Raw genomic sequence first — 18200 nt, forward strand, 5'->3', positions numbered from 1 at the left:
TGGTGCTTGATGTTATAGAGAAGATTGAGGCTACATTTTTATGCTTGGTAAGTCAGCCATCTTGACTCATATTCCTGTTACCTGACACAGACTTTCTGGGAGCTCTCTAGTCTCCAGTAAATGGGGACCTGTTACAGATTACTGCCGTTAGAGAAAAGAGGGATTCTTGTTCTCAAGAGGTATCCTGCTGAAAACGATCCTGCTCACATTTGCACACCCACCTGCCTCACAAAGGTGGGGACAGATCTAGTGTTATTTCCTCATTTGGAAAAGAGCAAAGGTGCATCTGTTCTCAGCTGCTGGAATGTGCACATGCCTACCACTGGTGAAGGGGCAAACACTGCAGCGATCTGAATAGTCTGAATTCCAAACCATCCCAGGCTGGCCAGCCAGCCAGGGTCATTAACATAACCAGCCTTTAGGGAAAAAGACTAATACACCAGGTCTGACATGCCCACAAGGGGATGTGTTCTTGCTGCGTATCAGTCCCCATGTCCATAGCCAGGGATCTGCAGCCTTCTGTGCGTGGGACAAAGAGTCTATGTATTTAGAGATGGCATAAAAAAACTAGGGAAAAACCATCTTTCCCTGAGCCCTTGGTGGAGCTCTGCTTAGTGTTGGTACAGGAGGGAGCGGAATGGGTTGTCCATCCTAATCCAGAGCTCTGCGCTCCTCTTCGTACGTTTTGCATTATCCCTTGTTCTGAAATTTAAGAACAGGTGAGGAGATGCAAAGAGGACAACAACTGTTTAGCTATTGTTCAAGAAGGCGGCACATACATTTCCAGAAATGTCAGGGGCAAATGGGAATTGGGGTCACAGGTCAAAACTGAGTTGTGTTGAGACTAGATTAGCTGGGATGCTTCACCAGCGTTGTGGGGAGGAGGTTCCCAGGATTGGCGTAGCAGGGAGTGCTGGAGGCCAGGAGTGAGGTGCATCTGCAGAGTTGCATAAAGGAACACCCAGGATTGGATTAGCTGGGGGGGCTGCTGCTCAGGGTGACAGATTATACAATGTAAAACAAAACTTTATTTTGGAAAACATCTTTCATATAAACTGCATCTGGAAATGCTTTACTGACAAGTTAAATAAATCCCATTCCTCAATGACACCCACACTCAGACCCCAGAGCCACAGGCAAGGGATAAGAATGTAGATAGAACATGGGAAAGACTCAACTGCTTTACCATCCCTTGTTATATCTGACACAGTGGAGTCCTGGGGAAGTAGTCAGGTGTCTTTGAGTAAGATTCAGGTGTTTAATAGAGCAAGTAGATTAGCCGTTGGCAGTGTCTTTTCTCCAGGTCAAAAGAAAAGGAGTACTTGTGGCACCTTAGAGACTAACCAATTTATTTGAGCATGAGCTTTCGTGAGCTACAGCTCACTTCATCGGATGCAGTGAGCTGTAGCTCACGAAAGCTCATGCTCAAATAAATTGGTTAGTCTCTAAGGTGCCACAGGTACTCCTTTTCTTTTTGCGAATACAGACTAACACGGCTGTTACTCTGAAACTTCTCCAGGTCAGTATGGCTCACTGGCCTGAAATACTGGTGTTTAATAACTTGCTACCGCTGGGAGCCCTCATCCTGCCCTGGGTAATCCAGGATCCCTGCAAATTAGCAGGACTTCATGTGTTCAGAAAATCTATTGGAGCAGCCCCTGCCAGGTGAAGCAAGGGGCCATGGGCTGAAATTGGAGCCAGAGCGGAAATTCTGAATCATTCTCATTTACAGCCAATCTGAAATCCTAGAGTCCCAGCAGGCCATTCTGAGTATGTCTACAGTGCAGCTGGGAGCAAGCCACCCAGCCTGGGTAGACAGACTCAGGATATTGGGTCTGAAGCCTAAGAATAGTGTGGACATTGCAGTTTGGCCTCCCAAACCCATCCAACTGCTTAGGCTTGAGAGGCAAGCTGTAGGCCAAGCAGCAATGTCCACACTGTCTAGCTAAAGCTTCGTGAGTGGGAGTTTGTCTCATTCCCAGCTGTAGACTCGTCTTCCAGGGGCAGCAGCCTGTTCAGTGTGGAGGGGAAGGTTCTACACAAAACGGACATTCCTGTGTCATTTCTCATTTAATAACTTAGTTTTGCTCCAAGTCACTAGACAACTCTATGTTAAACTAACACCAAAAGTGACTTTCACTAACTGTACCTGCTCACAGGGGGGGTTTCTTGTCACCTCCCTGCAGACGGGTCATCTGCAGGCAGCGCCACTGTCAAGGCTGCTCCCTTTGGCTTTGTAGTTTTATTCCCAAAATGGCTCTGTTCCCCAATCAGCAACGACTGGGCTTTGAGTAGTTCATCCTTCGTGTAACTGGGCCGAAGCCGAATTACACTCGGGATGAATTTGGCCCAGATCGGCTGCAGCTCCTTAAAAGGAAATGGTGCGTCTCGCAGGCCGGGCCCAGGCCTGTGGCTGTCACCGGCGGAAAGTCCCCGTCGCGCTGGAACCAGACTTTCCTGCTGCTTCAGCCCGCGCGGTTCCCGGACACGAGCGGCCCGCACCGCTTCCCCGCACCGCTTCCCCTCCCCGCCGCCACCCAGCCTGGAGCGGGCCAGCCCGCCAGGCTCCCCCCGGGGCAGGCCCCTCTCTGGGCTCCCGGGGAACGGACGCCCCGGGGGCAGCCGGCCGGTGGATGGACGCAGAGCTTCGCCTCTTGCGCCGGTTTCGCTACAGTCTGCGTGTGAACGCTGCCTTCAGCCTGAAAGCGGTTGCGAGCGGCTGGCTCGCCGCGGTCCTTCTCCCGCCGGGCCACGGCCAGCCTTGCCCCGGCTCGGGTAACGCCCGCGGGCCGCCGCCGCAGCGCCCCTCTCGCTGGCAGCCCGCGGGCCCTAACCCCGGGCACCCGCTTCCCCTCAGGAGCCGGGCGGTGCCGAGAGGGGGCCCGGCCCGACCTCCCGCGGGGCGGGGCGGGCACGCGCGCGGGCCGCTCCAACCGCCTCGCCAACCGCCGCCTGACGGGGGGAGGGGAGCGAGCGGGCCGGCGCGGCGCCGTATGTGCAGGACAACGGCGGTGATAGGCCGAGCGCGCGGAGGCGGGGCTTGGGGAGGGGGTGGGGACCGAGGAGGTGAGCGGATGCCGATTGGCGCGAGGCTGGTCGGGGGGCGGAGCCGCCGCCGCCGCCTCCTCCTCCCGCCCGTGCGGCTTTGTGTCCGGAGCCGGGAGCCGGGCTGGTCCGGCGCGGGGCCGCCTGTGATCCGGTCTGCTAGGTGAGCTGGGGCCGGCCCGGGCCCCTCCCCGCCCGCGCGGCTCTCCCCTCCCCCCGGCGGGGCTCTCCCCTCCCCCCCCGCCAGCCCCCTCACCCTGGGGGGGTGTCCGGCCCGGGCCCCTCCCCCCCGCCAGCCCCCTCCCCCCGGGAGGCCCGGCCCGGGCCCCTCCCCCCGCCGGGCTCTCCCCTCCCTTCCCCCCGCCCCCCGCCAGCCCCCTCACCCTGGGGGGGCCGGGCCCCGGTCACTCCCCCCCTTAGTCTTCCCGTCCCTGGGCCTCGCACCCCCTCACCCCCCCTCACTTCGGCCCCGGCCCCTCCCCCTCCCCGGGGGGTTCGGCCTGGGCCCCGCCCCCCGCTCACCCTCCCTTGTCCCCGGGGGGCTCCGCCCGTGGCCCCATGTCGCGCTCAGCCCCCCCAGCCCATCCTAGGGGGCTGCACCTCAGAGCCCACCTGTGTGACCTGTCACCGCCCGTTTGCTCCGCGGGCTGGGCCCTTTGTCCGCCCGCCCGCGCGGCGGGTCTGGCCGGCTGGGCTGGGTCTGCAGGAAGGAGTTCGTTGCCGTTCACTGGCGGTCTAGCGGCCCTGTGCTGGCTGGTCTGGGGGTCCCCCGAGCATTCCTCCCGGACTCTGACTGGCCAGCACGGATGGGTCGGCTGAAGGGCCCAGGTGATGGTCTGGTCTGATTTCCTGGGTAACACAGGCCTTAGCGTTTCACCCACTGGTTTCTGCCTCTAACCCACAACTGCTGGTTGAGTTGGATGTATCTTTTAGAAAGACATCCAGGTTTGATTAAAAACTTCTACTGTTGGAGAATACACCCGGTCCCAAGGTAAATTGATCCAATAGTTAGTTTTCGTCCGTGTTAAAAATTTACATTTTATTTCTGTTCTGATTTTGTTTAGTTTCTTCTTCCCATCATTGGATCTTTTTCTGCCATTGTCTGATAGATTAGTTTAATCCACTGAATTAAATTAAACTGGAATAATGCACACTCAACTCCATATGTGGACACTTGTTCTGGAATTCAGGAATCACTGTTGCACTTTAAACTCACACCCAACTTTAATCTGAATGAACTTTAAGAGTAGGCAAGTCCTAAAGTCTGGCGTGACTCCAACTATCTTCAGAGCATAGAGGCTCTTAATAAAATGCTGTTTGTACCAGCAAAAGAGTGCTTTTGCCAGTATAGTTTCTACTGGTTCCCCAAACAAAATAAGATACCAGTAGAAGCATATGTTGTTAGTATAACTGTGTCTGGAATGATTGTGCAGTTACAGAAATGTCCTTAAAAAATCATGCCAGTAAGTGACATTACTGGCAAAAGTTTTTGGCTTAGACCAAGCCTAACACATTTGAAGGTGCTTTAGCTGGTTGTATTGGAGCCTGGGGTGCACTAGGCTTTAACTCTTCCAGTTTATATCTTCACCGCCAGAAAAAAGTGATCTCCCTGTTTTTTTAAAAAAAAAAAAAAAAGCCACCTAACTTATGATAGGTCTCTTGCTGTAAAATTCTAGTGGAGGCAAGGTACAGGTAGATTTCAGCGTGTCCTGAAGTGAGCACTGTATCCCACTCTGTATTGCGCATGTCTTGGGACCTGGCAGAAACCTTTTGGTATCCTGCAATAGTGTAATTTCTGAGCTCTTGGGGTTTAGCCTACTGTCTTTCTCCTGGGTGTGGGGGTGCAGGGTGAGGGGATGGTTAAGTGACATGAGCTTTTCTGACCCCTGAAGGCTGATACTGGTGCCCCTTGGTGATGCTCAAGATGGCTTTGAAAGAGGGTGGGGAGGTAATGGACTTTACAAACACGTTGAATAGTTGTTGTAGTTCCTTAGAGGGCTCTTCTGGCACCTGGATGTACACAGAGCTGCCATTTCTGGGGAGCACTGGGGCTATTCCTGTGTCTGAAGCAGGTGCTGGAGTGGCTGTGTCAGCAATGAAGAGGTACTCTCTGATGCCCATAGCTGGCACTGCTTGGTGAAGTCTGGAACCTGTGTGCTGCTTAGGAGTCAATTCTGTTGGCTCTTTCTCTGTCTACTGGAAGCAGAGTTTGTCGGGGAGTCTGAGCAGGAGTGTAGGTGTTTTTTATTTCTGTGATGGGAACAGTAAATCTAGTGCCATGGTGATGCTGAGGAGAAGCCAGCAGTGGACTCACATGAGATCCTGTGAAGAGGCGAAGCTTGCCGACTGCCCAGGAGACTGAGCACAGAAGCGGAAGAGCTGATCCTGCTAAGTATGTGGCATTGATCCCTACTTAGTAATGTGCTAACCTGGTAGCTGCTGTAGCCCACTGAAATAAGCTGGCCCTGAGCATGCTGGGCTAGGTTGTTTCTCTCCAGACTACTGCCACAGGGGGACTAGGATGGATGGGGGAGATAGCTCTTGGTGTATTAATCAGTTTTCAGTGTGAAAGCAGTTGCTTCTGAAAAGTCCAAAAGGGGCTGGAGGTCTGTGCTCAGGGGCTGGATCCCTGTGAAGCTTGAGCAGGTGGAAAGAGTCTCTCTTTAAAAGATGCTAATTAAACATTGCTTTTAAAATTAACAGAATTGTCTTTAATCCCTTCACAAAGGTGTTAACAGCCAAGTGGTGCTGCCTGTGCCAGGCTGAGTGGCAGCATTTGGCAAGGCAACTAATCTGAAGTGTCCCTGAAAAAAGGGAACAGTTGGGTTCGGAGACCTTACTTTGCATGTTGCTGGGCAAGGCAGCTGTTTGTTATCTGCTGACCCACTGGAAGGAATAAGGACAGCCACACTATGTCAGAACCATGGACCATCCTGTCTGGGCACCACAGACACAGGAAACTTGTAACTGAATGGCTTCACTAGCCATACAAATGGCTAATGCTTTGTTGAATCCTACTGAGCTTTTGGCCGCCATGATATTTAGCCGCAGTTAGTTCCATATACTATGTGTTGTGGCTTTAAAATATGGATTTTCTTGTCAGTTTTAAATGGTTCCCTTTGATTTCTTTGTGCCCTTATTCTTGTATTATGAGTGTAATAGGAACATCCCTTTTCTTTACCATTCTTCTATACATTTCTATCACATCCCTTCTTAGTTTTTGTCTTCTCTAGGCTCTTTATTCCTTTTCTCTTCATAGGGAAGGCTTTCCAGGCCGTTGATCATTTTTGTTGCCTTTCCCTGGACCTCTTCTGTTTCTTCTATCATTTCCAAGGCAGGTGTTTTGGGGAAAATGTTCGTGTGATCCCTTCTTCTGTCACAAAGCCCGTCTGTGAAGGGAGGTGCAAAGGCTCTTCCCGGAGAGGAGCGCTTTGTGCAGCCCAAGGAGTATGGCATGTGGTGGTGTTTCAGGAAGTACTTTGTGCTCCTGTATTTCAGGTTCAGTTTGCAAAGTGAGATTTGGCAAAGAAACAAGCAGGTGTGGGCTGAGCATTTCTTAAATGTAGGAAAAGGCAGAGTGAGATTTTAAAATAAGCAGGTGGTTACACAGCTAATATGTTGTTGGGGTTTGTAGCCCATGGCCTTCGTGTACTGTATGTTACATGTCAAGTGTCATAATATGATGGCCTCAGGCACACACGTGCATTAAAGACCACTGGAATGATCTGTTGTCTGCATGGAGAAAAGCAATATAATCCCTAGGAAATGTTAGATATTGAAGAGGTGAGCAGAGCCCTAGACTGCTGAGGCAAGTCAGTCAGCTGAATGGCTCCATGACCCATGTGCTTCCTCCGGATCAGAATCTGCTTGTGCTTTGCTGCTTTCAGTCCAGCCTAGGCAGAGAGGACGGTAAGTGTTTGGGTGTGTGGGATCCTGCCTATAACTAAAACCAAAAGTGGAAGGCCTGGCCTTCTGAGGCAGTTAGGATCTCTTTAACTCATGGGAGGTGCAGGGAGGCCATCCTTTGAGAGCAGTTAGAAGGCAACAAATCAAAGCAAAGAGTAGTAAACAGCTAATCTGGATAGGCCGGTGTAGTGAGTATCCCAATACCTCCTCCTAGGGATGGCAATAAATTATAAGGAAATGCAAAATAATATGTCCAGACGTTCAACGAAATCATGGGTCAGTATTACAGACAATAGACTGAGAGCTCAAAAGAATTCGGACCCTAAGAGCAACCCTAGAGAAGGAGAATCCAGTCAGAATGGCACTGGTAGCAACAATGGTCCCTGCTTATGCATGAAGAAAAGGGAATGGTAAACCAAGGAGCAGATGAGAACCCGTGATTGCAATGGGCATGAACACAAGACACAGGCATTTAGAAAGCAGTGGATATGAACTTTCCCTGTTCAGAGCCTGGCAATGCAGGCCCATAGGAAGGAGCTGGCAGAAACTAACCCTTATCAGCAGAGATGCAGGATCTGCAGACTTATCCCCTCCAAGCCCCATGTGATTGATTGCAGGAGTGGCTTGGGGTGCTTGCCTGGGGCTGTGGTAAGTGAATGCACACTTTTTCGTGCTGCTGAGTGCCAGAGCTCGCACATGGAAATTCTGGGTTACTGCTGACACTTAGTCACTTGCCCAAATCCCAACAACTTGTGTATCTTCTTAATGCCAGGAATTCTGCTTCTCTTCACCCCAAACAAACAGGTCAAAGATAAAATCATAGTGAGGCAAGTTACTTCTGTCTTCTAAGCACCTGTGCATAGAGATGCTAGCTTGGTGCAAAGCCTTTGGAGGTTACCTCAAGTCTTCTAAAAGAAAAAGCCACTTCCAAGTGCTGTTCTGTGTTGTGATTATAAAAGGAGCCCTTTCATGTTTCTCTCTCTTCCTGTCAACTTCGCTGTACATGGGCACAAAGGCCAAGTTTTGGCAATGCCATAAATATCCAGGAAGGAGTTATTGTCAGGCATGTGACCCAAGCCAGGTGCTCCCTTCATTTTCAAATGTAAGAACTTTACTGTGGTTACTCTTCCTGCAGCTGACTTCAGAAGGGAATGGGAAACCATGGAGCAGGTACAGTGATTTTAGAAAGTCACATGGCATTTCTCAGCATCATGCCTCAGCCCCTCTCCTCCAAACATACAGAGCGGTCACTGCCAGAGGTACATGCTGGACGCAGTCAGGACAGATGAATGAATTAACCCCAAAGTTCAAAGGGAGAGACAGTAATGGCAATAAAATAAGTCATTCTTTTCTGCTTTAAGTCACTGACTGTAACTTTAGCACAAGGCAAGTCACAGGTTCCATAAGTGAAAGCAATGGACCGTTACAGGAACTGCCCCCTTTCTTCCCTCTGCAATGAGGCTGCCCATGGATGGTCCCAGACCATAGAGACTTGTTCCGTGGAGTCTGAGGCTGTGGCAACGTACTCCGCAAGCCTTTCCACCTCTCCTCAGAGTGTGGTGTCCCTTCCCTGGCTTTGCAGGTGGATGCAGCCAGCCTGTGCCCTGCTGAGGTTCATCCGTCCTGGGCAGCACTTCCTGCTAGAAATAGTCATTATGGGTCCTGTTGAGTTTTGCTACTCTAAGTATGATTCACAGTCGCTTCCTTGCCCATTGGGTCTTCAATCTTATGGGATGTTGGCTGGCTCTGAGCACAACTCCCACGGGCAGGGCTCCTTGTATCCTCAGGAGTGGCTCCTTTCCAGCTTTTACTGTCGCTTTGCTGAGACTCTCCTTCTCTTTTCTCACTTGGCTCCTTGATGGCTTTCATTTCCTCCCGTTTCACTGTTTCCTGGTGTCCTAGAAAGTAGCTGTTCAGTGACATGCTGTTGACCAGTTCCTTTTGGGGGTTAGTGGAGAAGCCTAGGTTGGTAATCTGCGGGGGACACTTAGTATCACCAGCTAAGGGTCCAGTGTCATAGTAGGTGAAGTCCGAGAGAGCCCTTTTGTACTGGGCCAGAGACCCACAGTCTGCAGGGTGCAATGTTCTTCATGAAGTGACATTTAGTGGGAGGGAGATTCTGGGCCCAGTCACTTGCTCAGGTTGACGTGCAGGGCTTTGCTGCTCAGTACAGGAAGCTGCTTACCGACAATTCTGTGCAACCTGCAGCTGAACTGCAGGAAACTATGCAAACAGGCATGAAGATCTAACTTAATCCCAGAAGTTAGGCCTGCAATCCCAGCCCCTGATCTTAACTGATCTGTACTAAATCGTCACAGCCCACATGGTACTCGAGGTCCTATACTGCTCTTGCACACTTATGGGACTCCCGGCAAGTCCTGCTTCAGCCACAGCTCTGGCACTGATGGGTGGCAGTTGTGTCCTGGGGGGGTTGCTTTTTCTTGGGGCTGTTGGGTTAAGGCCTAGCTGCTTCGCTGTTTTGGCTTCACTCATTGAATGCGTTTACCATAGAAACAAAGAAGAAGGAGTGCTCGGTTCACAATAAACAGGAGCCCACATGGAATTGTAACTAAGGCCATTAACACCCAGGCTCATTATTCCACTGTGGGGGTGGAGAGGCAGAGAGAGATGCAGACAATAGCCCAATGGATTTCTAATCCTAGAGCAGCATGGTTTGGGGAGTGTCAGTCCTTTCAGGCTTGCTGTGGAAAGAATTCAGAGCACAGAGATTTCTTCAGGGTGGGTGTGGGGGTAGCGTTGCCCTGTGGCCTCAAGGGACAGATCTCTACTTCACAAGACTCGACAACATGCAGCGTGGCATATATGTTCAGGTCAGTAAGCCTGCCTGGCGAGAGGAATGGCTCTAGAGGCTCTTCACCAAGGTGCGAAGTAGAAACAATAAATCCTCCTCCTCTCTTAATGTAGGACTTAGTGTCCCCAATTCCCTGGCTCAGCTCCCCAGTGAGACATTGTATACAGCAGTGACACTTAAATGGAGAGGCAATGTTATTTGTTACCATTTGGTCAGATGAGTTGTGTGTTCTCTTAATAGCCTGCATGAGAGCATGGGCTGGACGGGGAACCACAGTAATCCTGCTGCTCCTCCCAGTGTGCTGGGGACTAGCTTGCAGTGTAGCAGTTCATGCTGATAGCCTCTCTCAGCTCCCAGTCCATAAGCAAAAAGAAAAGGAGGACTTGTGGCACCTTAGAGACTAACCAATTTATTTGAGCATAAGCTTTCGTGAGCTACAGCTCACTTCATCGGATGTATACTGTGGAAAGTGTAGAAGATCTTTTTATACACACAAAGCATGAAAAAATACCTCCCCCTACCCCACTCTCCTGCTGGTAATAGCTTATCTGAAGTGATCACTCTCCTTACAATGTGTATGATAATCAAGTTGGGCCATTTCCAGCACAAATCCAGGTTTTCTCCCCCCCCCCGCTCCCCCCCCCCCCCAAACCCACTCTCCTGTTGGTAATAGCAATAATGTCATGCCTAACCTGGTGGCTGAACTTTGTGACTTTGTCCTTACTCATAACTGTTTTACATTTGAGGACAATGTATACCTTCAAATCAGCGGCACTGCTATGGGTACCCACATGGTCCCACAGTATGCCAACATTTTTATGGCTGACTTAGAACAATGCTTCCTCAGCTCTCGTCCCCTAACGCCCCTACTCTACTTGCGCTATATTGATGACATCTTCATCATCTGGACCCATGGAAAAGAAGCCCTTGAGGAATTCCAGGGCCTAATAACATCACAGGGCCTAATAACATCAGCCACACTATCAGAGGCTCGTTCACCTGCACATCCACCAATGTGATATATGTCATCATGTGCCAGCAATGCCCCTCTGTCATGTACATTGGTCAAACTGGACAGTCTCTACATAAAAGAATAAATGGACACAAATCAGATGTCAAGAATTATAACATTCATAAACCAGTCGGAGAACACTTCAGTCTCTCTGGTCACGCGATTACAGACATGAAAGTTGCGATATTACAACAAAAAAACTTCAAATCCAGACTCCAGCGAGAAACTGCTGAATTGGAATTCATTTGCAAATTGGATACTATTAATTTAGGCTTGAATAGAGACTGGGAGTGGCTAAGTCATTATGCAAGGTAACCTATTTCCCCTTGGGCGCCCCCCCCCTCCCCCAGACGTTCTTGTTAAACCCTGGATTTGTGCTGGAAATGGCCCACCTTGATTATCATACACATTGTAAGGAGAGTGGTCACTTTAGATAAGCTATTACCAGCAGGAGAGTGGGTTTGTGGGGGGGGGAGAGAACCTGGATTTGTGCTGGAAATGGCCCAACTTGATTATCATACACATTGTAAGGAGAGTGATCACTTTAGATAAGCTATTACCAGCAGGAGAGTGGGGTGAGGGGAGGTATTTTTTCATGCTTTATGTGTATAAAAAGATCTTCTACACTTTCCACAGTATGCATCCGATGAAGTGAGCTGTAGCTCACGAAAGCTTATGCTCAAATAAATTGGTTAGTCTCTGAGGTGCCACAAGTACTCCTTTTCTTTTTGCGAATACAGACTAACACGGCTGTTACTCTGAAACCAGTCCATAAGCAGTCACTCTCCCCAGCTACCTAGCCACCGAGCAAACATTGATTTGACAGTCCCAAGAGGTCCTCTGCCAATAAAGTACCAAGTGAAGCTGGGTCCCAGAGCAAATGCACTTAAGTGAGTGCACCCTGTGCCTTTCCCACCAGCCATACACCCCCCTCATAATGGGACCACAGCTCTGACTCCTCCAACCAGGGCCTGGACTTGCTAGCCAGCCACCCATTCCTTCCTGGGCTGGCCTTTCTTCTCCTCTGTTCTTTTCCCATTCCCTATGCCCCTGCCTAGTGTGCTGTTCCCCACCCTGGTCACTTAGATCCGCTCAGAGAGGGTGCTGAGCATGGAGAAGAGGGCTTTGCTACTGCACTGCTTGCCAAATATGTGTGTGTGTCAGGCGAGTGGGAGACCGAGGCCTTGCCCAGCTGTTCCTGCCCAGGCTGTGATGGGCAGCCTGGGGATCAGGAGCCTTCACTCAGCTCAGTATGCACTACTCTTAGCTAGCTGCCCAAAATAAAATCAGCGTTGCTGAACTGGGGTGGCTGCAGGTATTGTAGGGCCCTCCTTGCTCGTCTGTCTGGCTCACACTCGCACCAAACCAGTAACAGCCCCCAGCTGCCTTGGGCTCTCTGTTTTGCCTCCACTCAGCTTTGGGCCCTTTGACCCTGTAGCAGAGCTTGGAAGCTAGGCAATGGCACTGTGAATGGGAGTGGGGGAGCTTACACAGCAGGAATGCAGAGGCTTGCAGGAAAGAAAGCTCTGAGTGGTGGGTTAGAGGTGCAGGATCCGAGCACCTTGGTAGCCTGGGCTCTTTCCAGAACCAACATCTTTACTGCCTCTCTAGTCATCTGGAGAACCGGTCATTGCCTGGTGTCCTGAGCAAACGCTGGTCTAGTCTGCTCTAGTGCAAGGGTGTGTCTCTCTGCACAGTGTGTCAGGGACACTGCTCAGCACCTTGGCCTTTGCTGTAGCTAATGGTTACCAGGCTGGCAGCAGCAGAGAGGGAGTTGGGAGCTGGAGCAGTCCCCTCCCCTTCCCCATCCCTACTAGTGAGCTGTTCCACACTGATCCTGCTGCTAGTTAATATTAAACCTGCCCCCTGCCCCCAGCCCTTTCTGGCTGTTTGTCTCCTCCTAAACCAAGCCATTGGCTTTCTCTGGAAGGAATTAGGTTCATCTGTCAGCAGGCAGAAAGGGTTTGTGTGTAACAAGGGCTGGGAGGTCCTTGATCAACTCAGGACAGCCTGTGGGAAAGGCAGGGAGCTGGACTCCTCCCTCTAGTGACGTGGGAGACAGGACAGCTGTGACCCAGTGGAGTGCTTGGGTATGTGCAGGGTGCTGCTTCTCTGAAATGGGGGATGCCACATTTCATCTGGCTCCTCCAAATGGTGGCCAGACTGGGCTAAGCAGAGGGGGCATCTGATGGGGATCCTGGGGTAGGAAGCCATGTGTGACCCACAAATAATGTTCTAGCCCAGGGATCGGCAACCTTTAGCACACAATCCATCAGGGAAATCTGCTGGCGGGCTGGGCCGGTTTGTTTACCTTCTGCGTCCGCAGGTTCAGCCAATCGCAGCTCCCACTGGCCGCGGTTCGCCGCTCCAGGCCAGTGGGGGCTGAGGGAAGCAGCATGTGCTGAGGGATGTGCTGGCTGCCGCTTCCTGCATCCCCCATTGGCCAGGAACAGCAAACTGCGGCCAGTGGGAGCTGCGATCAGCCGAACCTGCGGACGCGGCAGGTAAACAAACCAGCCCGGCCCGCCAGCGGATTTCCCTGATGAGCCACGTGCCAAGGGTTGCCGATCCCTGTTCTAGCCTCTTATAGGCATGGGCAGTAAGTGCTGGATCTCGGGGTCTCGGTCTGTTATTTCACTAGGAACACTGCTGCAGCTGGCTGGAACGCCAAGGTTGCTTGTTAGCCTCTCCCCGAAGGGACAGACAGACACCTACTCTCCCGGGAAACTCAGTGGTGACTTGTTCCACTTATGTAAAAAGGCAATTGCTGGGCCCCAAACTGCTTCACCTGCTGAGGGCAAAAACAGAAAGCTTTCCCCTTAGACTTGGGTAACCAAAACCAAAATAACCAACTGGGTTGTACTGGGCTGTTTGGTGCCAACCTGTATGTGGCTCTTTGACTTTAAGTTAAATTGGCAAAAAATCAACTTCCTGGTTAAAAAGCAGATGATGGTGTTTGAATGTTCTCGTAGCAAATGACTATCCTGGCCTCTTGTCAGCATATGGTACAGGGTAGTGGAGATCTGCCTTTCCAGGCTCTATCTTTTGATTTAATACACTTGTAATGAAACCTAGTGAGTAACGCTTCTCTGGAGAAGGGGATGCCCTATGGCTGGAGAAGTGTCTTTTCTTTGTCTCATGACATTCCGTTCAGCTTTTGCTGAGGTAGGCTGTTAAAAATTGCCGGTTTCCTTTTCACTTTTGTGTTCCTTAAGAAAACTGTGGAATAACTGAACAGGAACATTGTAATGCTGGGCTCCAGCTGCTGCTGTAGCAGCAACACATGCCATGCTGGCAATACCTTGGAGCTTTCGGCCCACCTGTAGCAAGTGTGGGGCGGGGAGGGGACGAGCCAGACCCAGCAGCCTAAGTTCCCTTTCTGGGGGCACCACATGGGAAAGGAGCTCCTGCGACTCCCAGGTAGGGGAAGAGAGAGAGAGAACTAGCTCAGGTTTCTCCTAACCACCCCATGGAAACCCATTTTCCCTTATTCTCTCTTCCTCCTCCCCAGAACAGCAGCCTTCTGCTGCCACTGAATCCTGTAGCTCAAGTGGTAGCAGTCTGTGCTTCAGTGCTGAAGGTTCCACATTCAAACCCTGCTGATGATGCGTGGTGGGGAGGTTGTTACAGATGTGCGTAATATTTAACTCTCTTAAAAAAAAACACATCAGGAAATCGCATGCCAAAGCTGTTAAAAGAACACTGTTTAGGATGCAAAGACAAACACTCAAAAGTTAAGTAATGCCAAATGTACGGTTGCCTATACAATTTTAATTTGGTCCCTTTGTGCATGTGTGTTATGATGCTGTCTTTGATTACATGATCACATCCTGTTTTTTCCACAGGACTGCTGCTTCCTGTAGTGCTCAGAAGAGACTCTCATGGGGGCAGAATTAATTCTGCATAGGCAGGTGTAAAACTGGCATTTCCTAACTTTAGTGTGCTTGACTTTGCAACCTAAATGACATTTTAAGAGGCATTTTGTTTGGCTTTTGTGTGCATAATTTTTTTTTTAACTTTGGGCAAAATATGTTTAGTTCCTGGGGAGTGGGATGGAGGACCAGGGAAGGGTAGACTTTCTTGACTTTATAAAAGTCCTTATGACCTTCTTGTGAACATCAGTGGACATGTGTAGTGTAGCTTTGGGGTGTCATGCAAGCTAGCAGAGCTTCAGAGGCCTGTTCTGTGCATCTCCAGCTCAGACCCTTTGTTTTTTAGCCTCACTCTGGCAGTTCAGTATAAAAAGGTTGTTCCAAGAATGCTACGGCTGCACAGTTAAGTGGTGGAAAGTCAGGAAATGCCAAGAGTTCAGGTTGCATAACCCTAACCCCGCCCCCTTTGTGCATTTGTATTGATATGGTAGTCTTTAATTATATTGTCACATACTGTTATTCAAATGCCATAACACGTATCTTTTTGTACAGCTTTGCTAGACATGTGCAGTATCTTGTAGTTGTGCATGCTAGGTAATCAGTCCACGAAAGCTTTTTGAAGTAGTACAGCGAAGGCTGTTATGTACAGCATGTGACAGAAGTGACAACGTACTCATGGTCAAAGTTATGTAGTGTAGGTAGGCCCTGGTCCTGTGCAGAGCCCCATTGATTTCAGTGGGGCTGTGCTGACACAGTCTGCCCATACGCAGCTCAATGAAATTCCATGAGTCTCAGCTGTGAACTTCGCTCTGCAACGAACAGCCTCTCTCAGCACCTGAATTGCATGCAAGGATGGATGTGCTGCTGGTTTAACAAGTAGTACATTGCTGACAAAATTACTGTAGCTACCTTATAGTGAAGAGAGCTTGTCTAAAAAGTCTGCCAGTAAAGATAAGGTTGAACCATTCTGACAGAAATCACATGAAATTACAAGGGTGCAAAGCCTTTTATGCTGTTGGCATGTATGTAAGGTTACTAAAAGCTCTGATACTGGTGTATTTGAGAGAGTGCGTGACCATGTAAACTATCAATGCACCTGCACAGGGGACAAAACTAAAGACACACCATCAGCTTACACGCCATACGGTGACTTAAATTTCCCCCCGATACGTTTAACGAAAGCATGTTAAGGTAACACCAGGGGACACGAAAACTGAAAGAAGAGGACCAATATTTCTCTGTCCTCCATGTGCTTCCTGTGTGTGACAGCACAATGTGTCTGGTCAGTGTCTCTGCTTCCCCTGTTGTCTGTGGAGATCTCACAGCAAGAGGGGAGAGGAGAACATCCTAGAGAGGAGAAGTGTGTCTGGAAAAGCTCACATGTTGGCTGGGGTCTTGCACAGGACCTGAAATGACTTTTCAGTCATGTGGTTTTTTTGTTTTAGGATTCTGTTTGAAAAAACAGAACAGATTCAAGTTGCTTCCGTTCCTTTGGCATTTTCTGACTCTTGCGTGTTTAACCATTCAACCCTACCATTATACGGCTGTAGTTTTTTGGCTGGATTAATACTTTGTGAGGAGGAAACTGGTGCAGCAAAAGGTAGAACACAACAGCAACATGACCATTAAAAGGAGGGAGAGTGTCTGGGAGATAAACGCTGAGTCTAAACTGCACTGCAAGAAACAACGGCATCCCCTAAAGCAATCAGAGCAGCCGCTCTGCTCGGCGCTCCAGGTCCAAGTGCATTTCTAAGGGTGTCTTCAGCTCTAGCAGCAGCTGCCCAGACTTTTTAGGAAAAAAACAAAAGGCCATCACTTGCTAAGTAGCTGCGGTAGGCCTGTTCCCAAGGAGGGGACTCTGGGAGCCCTGGGCTGCAAAGCAGGAAGAATTCAAGCCACGGAGCAGCACTTGGGCTGGGGAGTAGGATTGTCTCCCCTGCTCCACACCTACAACCCTCAGGTTCCCTGATTCTGTTTCTCTCTCCTCCTTGCCCTGCTCAGGATCTTGTCTTGCACTGATCCTCCCAACTGAGGAAGGCTGCTCTGCTCTGTAAATCAGCAAGAGAATGGTTAAAACATAGAGTTCCCCTAACCCCACGTGACCTGAGCACGCTCTGTCTGCTATGCTCCCCACCCAGCCAAGGCAGCTTGGCACTGAATGAGACTTGGTTTTGCTCTTGGCCTCTGGATCTATCTCTTGGTGGAATCTGTGGCTGTATTTTGTCATCAACGTATGTGAATGGTGCCTCCGTACTGGAAAGAGGCAGAAAGGGCCTGTATATGCGATGGTAAGGACACAGCTTTTCTGAGCGTGACAGATGGCCTGGGCAGATGTTTCCCCAGGAGTGCCTGCTATGCTGGAGGAGTGTGGGGGTGTCTCTTTCCCATGGGATTTGTGGGCTGTTGGTAAAACATACAATTTCATCACGGATTCCATGGCCTATGTGACTTCTTCAGCTTCAGCCCCTGTTGCCCGCGGCGGGGCCGGAGGAGCTGTGAGGTCCATCCCATCCGTCCATGTTGAGTGTGTGTCGTCCCCTCCCCCCCCCCCCCCCCCCCCCCCCGGGGCTCAGACTGTCAGTCCCTCTCCCCCCCATGGACAGGTTGCGGGCTTCCGTGACACAACCTGTCCATGACTTTTACTAAAAATAACTGTGACAGAATCTTAACCTTAGCTATTAAGTATCTCCAGCAGGAAGTGACTTTGTGTGTTCGCTGTGCTATGGCTGGATCAGTGACTTCCTTTCTTTTTATTGCCCCTGAGGAGCTTCCTCCTCCTCCAAAATCAGAATTTGAGGGATGGTGCTAGTGAGAGGAGAGTGCTGTGGCCCTTCTGCCCTGGAGGCTGGGACAGGTGGTCTCAGTCCCACTGTTTACAGAACAAATGCTCACAAATCCCCTAGCGAGTGAGTGGCAGCAAAGGAACAATCTTTCTCTAAGCTGCTTCTGGTGAGCAGAACCCTTGTCTCCACCCTCCGCCTTCCTTCCCCGCCCTTTACACCCAGCTGAAGGTCAGCCTGGCGTCTGATGAGGGAGCTGGGAGGAGCGTCAGGTGTTGGGAACGAGGTTGCAAGCAGCTCACTGCAGGGTCTTGCCAGCTTCTCTGGAGCTCTCCCCAGCCAGTGAGTTACTGTTCAGCTTGTTCTACAGTTCCTGGGGGGAGGGATATGCAGTGAATTTGTTGTGTTCGTCCTCCTGCCTTCTCAGAGCTGAGGCTTGACTTTGATTCTTCCCAAGTCACCCCATCCCAGCTGCCTGTGTGCACACTGACACTCCTCTGGCGTGAGGGGCAGGCTGGGGGGCTACTTCCAAGGGGGTCCCCAAACTAGGGAGGCCTTTGGAACTGGAGAGTGAGCCCAGCTCCAGTGTGAGCTGTGAGCCCAGGGCTGCTGGTGCCCGCGGAGCTGCACAGGGCTTTCTCCTAGCTAGGCTGTTAACCTTGAGGTAGTATCCCGGCACCTTCCAGGGTGCGTTAAGTGACACGTTTGTCACGCCTTCCTCTGAAATGCTTTGGTAAAGAGTCTGTGCTGCTACTGGGGAGTAGCTGGCTTGG

The 18200-nt window shown here is 50.6% G+C and overlaps 2 protein-coding genes and 1 long non-coding RNA gene across 3 annotated transcripts in view; 2 read left to right on the top strand and 1 right to left on the bottom strand.

Annotated features, from left to right (window-relative positions):
- Positions 1 to 18200, top strand: part of DLG3 (discs large MAGUK scaffold protein 3) — a 177184-nt gene that overhangs the window by 124863 nt on the left and 34121 nt on the right.
- Positions 1036 to 2946, bottom strand: LOC122461836. Its single transcript, XR_006284045.1, has 2 exons — positions 1512 to 2946; positions 1036 to 1297 (listed from the first exon to the last, which is right to left on the bottom strand). It is a non-coding gene; the product is annotated as an uncharacterized LOC122461836 (long non-coding RNA).
- On the top strand, positions 2379 to 17762 carry LOC122461835 (translation initiation factor IF-2-like). The gene is made up of 3 exons (XM_043522990.1): positions 2379 to 3208; positions 5311 to 5437; positions 16649 to 17762. The coding sequence occupies exons 1-2, from the start codon at positions 2379 to 2381 to the stop codon at positions 5405 to 5407; spliced, it is 927 nt and encodes a 308-aa protein (XP_043378925.1). The 3' UTR covers positions 5408 to 5437; positions 16649 to 17762.

Source organism: Chelonia mydas, chromosome 9 (genome assembly GCF_015237465.2).
Source record: "Chelonia mydas isolate rCheMyd1 chromosome 9, rCheMyd1.pri.v2, whole genome shotgun sequence".
Lineage (NCBI taxonomy): Eukaryota > Metazoa > Chordata > Testudines > Cheloniidae > Chelonia > Chelonia mydas.

What these genes read in the sequence shown, in the direction of transcription:
- LOC122461835 (XM_043522990.1), top strand. Translation starts at nt 2,379, where the DNA reads ATGGTGCGTCTCGCAGGCCGGGCCCAGGCCTGTGGCTGTCACCGGCGG. An exon ending in CCTGTGATCCGGTCTGCTAG is followed by an intron (nt 3,209 to 5,310) that starts GTGAGCTGGGGC and finishes TGATGGGAACAG; the next exon opens with TAAATCTAGTGCCATGGTGA.